Source organism: Taurulus bubalis, assembly GCF_910589615.1.
Source record: "Taurulus bubalis genome assembly, chromosome: 1".
Taxonomy (NCBI): Eukaryota; Metazoa; Chordata; class Actinopteri; order Perciformes; family Cottidae; genus Taurulus; species Taurulus bubalis.
The window spans coordinates 40,344,085-40,346,917 of NC_136589.1; the positions used below are offsets into that span (position 1 = coordinate 40,344,085).

Sequence of the window (2,833 nt, forward strand, 5' to 3'; positions counted from 1 at the left end):
ACGGGAAGGTTGAAACATTTATAAACCTATAAAAGCTCCACACACACACACACACACACACACACACACAGACACACACACACACACAGACATTCACACACACACACACACACACACACACACACACACACACACACACACACACAGCAGGAAGGCATGTAAACACAACACTGGTGTGTGTGTGTGTGTGTGTGTGTGTGTGTGTGTGTGTGTGTGTGTGTGTGTGTTTGAAAGGTAGAAAAACAAGAGATGCATACTGGGGATTCTTAATATACACTGAGGTGTCAGAAATCAGTCCTTTGTCCCTCATTCACAATTTCCTTCATGATCAATATTCAATAGCTTCCTCTATAGTAAGCAGTACATTATGGGTGCCAGCAAGTTTAAATGGCAGGAAGTGAATATCGTGCAGTAAGTAGGGGTTACTATTTGATTTCAGATACAGTCAAAAGTCAAAACAACACTTTCATCTGGACTAGATATGATGTCACAAATGGATTCTTCATTGTGAAGCGTGTCAGCTTCATTAGTTGTAGTTTAAGTGACTGTTTGTGTCTCTACATCTTAGCTTTAATCTGTGTGGTGTCACAGCTCAGGTGAGTTCTGAAGAACTCCTGGATCTTCTTCCACAGGTGGACCTCCGCTGCTGCGTGGGACCTCTGCTCCCCACCCCACAGGACCGGCCCGCCTGCAACCCCGTGAAAACTGGAGGGGCAGTAGGGTCCGTAAGGCGGCTCGAGGTAATGCCCCGCTCCGGGGTAACACACGCTCTCAAAGTTGTCCTTCCCGTGACGCTGCAGTCTCTCCGCCATCATGTCCAGGTAAGCCTTGCTGTCCCAGTTGAGGTCGTCCTCCGAGGCCACGAAGAGGAAACGTCCCTCGGCCCGTTCAACGGGGACCAGCGTGGCCTTGTTCTCCTCTGCCAGCGGGTCATGCAGAACATTCTTGCTCATGGCAGCTCCGGACTCAGTGGGAATCATCTTGCTGATGTCAAGCATTAACGCACAGAGGGTCTTGCTCTTCTTATAGTAGAGGGGTAACAATGTGTTGGCAGAGCAGCCGTTGATGCACACTGTGGCCGCAACACCTGGCAGGTAAGAGGCTATCGATAGAGCAACATCTCCAGTTTTTGAAAATGATAGCAAACCAACTCCTTTACTGTCCACCTGTGTGGAAAGAAAAACAGAATGTTAGGCTTTTCTGCAGATAAACTTGAACTACGCTTCATCCAAGTCTATTATGGATCAGCATCTTTGAAACAGAGCAACCGTGTCCACAATAGGGTTCTTGGACAGCCAGACGATGAGATGTGCCGCCAACATAATCTCAAAAGACCGAGATTCAGAGAACTCACCTTATCTTGTCTTTTCAAAAACTGTATTGCTTCCTCAAAATAATCCAGATGGACCTCTTTGATGTTCTTCGGCATGTCATCGTAACCGTACGCCACCACGGTCAGAACCACAAACCCTTGACTGGCGAGCAGGGAGGCCCTCTTCTCTGACAAACCTCCTCCTAACAAGTACAAATCCAACACGGCAGGGAATGGACCTCTTCCTGGATCAGAAGACATGGTAGGGTGCAAAATGACGAACAAATTACATACTATTATATATTTGTACTTGTATCAGTTTCCTGGTTAGGAGGAATACAGTTTGTGAAAACAGCTGTGGCTCTGTAGGACTAAAGTCTGAGTTGACCCTCATGGTGTCATAACGTCTGAAAGACGAGGTCAAACGAAAGTTACATGATGGAAAGTCGAGGATCCAGCGGCTTTGAAAGGTTGACTCACATTAGGAACTGAGAAAATGTCTCCTCTATAATCATATGTTGGACCATGGACAACGAATACAAAGCAACCAACCTGGCGGAGTGAACAGGACCCCACGGATATTCCCGCCTTTGATCGGTCGCCGGCTGACCCCGTCTCCAATCAGAAGCCTCTCATTGGTCGCCTGTGCCAGCATCCTGCCTTCCTCCTCCTCCTCCTCGTGCACAGAGAACTTCACCACGTGGGGGTCCAGTGACTTTGTCTTCTGAAACCTCTTGTGCAGGGCGGCGGCCCTCATGGACCACAGCAGACCCATGGGTTCCACCCCGGTGTAGCTCCCGCTGAGAGAGGGGTCCCTCTCCAGGTCGACCGCCCCGCTGTCATCGGCCCTGTAGGTGGCCGAGGAGCTGAACATCACTCCCCTCTCGTCGGTGCATCTGGCTCTCACGGTGACCACCTGCCTGGACCTCAGCCCGTCCACCTTCACCTGAACCGGCTCATCGAACATGCATCTGGCTCTCGGCAGCAGCCTCAGTCGGACTTGAGAGGACATCTTTTCTCAAACTACTGTTGTTTTTCTTCACAAGGTTTCACTGTCATTGAAAAAGAAGAAATTGTCAAAGTCTCTTGAGGTAATGTGACTAAATACGTTATGAATGTTTGTGTTGAACCTTGTTTGCTTCTAGCGTCTCCTCACCTCTTCCTACCAATGTAAGACATACAATAACATTGCTCCTCTTGGATTCACATTTAGGCTCCAGTCGAATAGTCAGAAAAGTACCTCCTAACGTCTAACCCTGAGCACTTTTCCTTGACCTCTGTGGAAAACGTCACCGGGTCAAGGAAAGATGGGAAGGAGAATTCATGAGGAGTTAGGAGAAGATAACCGCAGCGTTTAGCAAGTACAACGCTACTAAACTGTCTCTTTGTTGATTTTCAAACATGCTGAATTAAATACTTTCTCCCACTATCAATATGTGTCATATGTGTGTGCGTCTCATATCGCCTTTATGTTGTTATGGTTTATATGCTGATTATAATCTGATCATAAAAATATGCTCA

At 47.7% G+C, this 2,833-nt stretch overlaps 1 protein-coding gene across 1 annotated transcript; it reads right to left on the bottom strand.

The window, feature by feature from the left end:
* Positions 1 to 557: 557 nt before the first annotated feature.
* Positions 558 to 2,324, bottom strand: LOC306754025 (acyl-coenzyme A thioesterase 1-like; the record flags this gene model as incomplete). Its single annotated transcript, XM_079237937.1, has 3 exons — positions 558 to 1,166; positions 1,355 to 1,557; positions 1,865 to 2,324. The coding sequence occupies 3 exons, from the start codon at positions 2,322 to 2,324 to the stop codon at positions 558 to 560; spliced, it is 1,272 nt and encodes a 423-aa protein (XP_079094063.1).
* Positions 2,325 to 2,833: the final 509 nt, after the last annotated feature.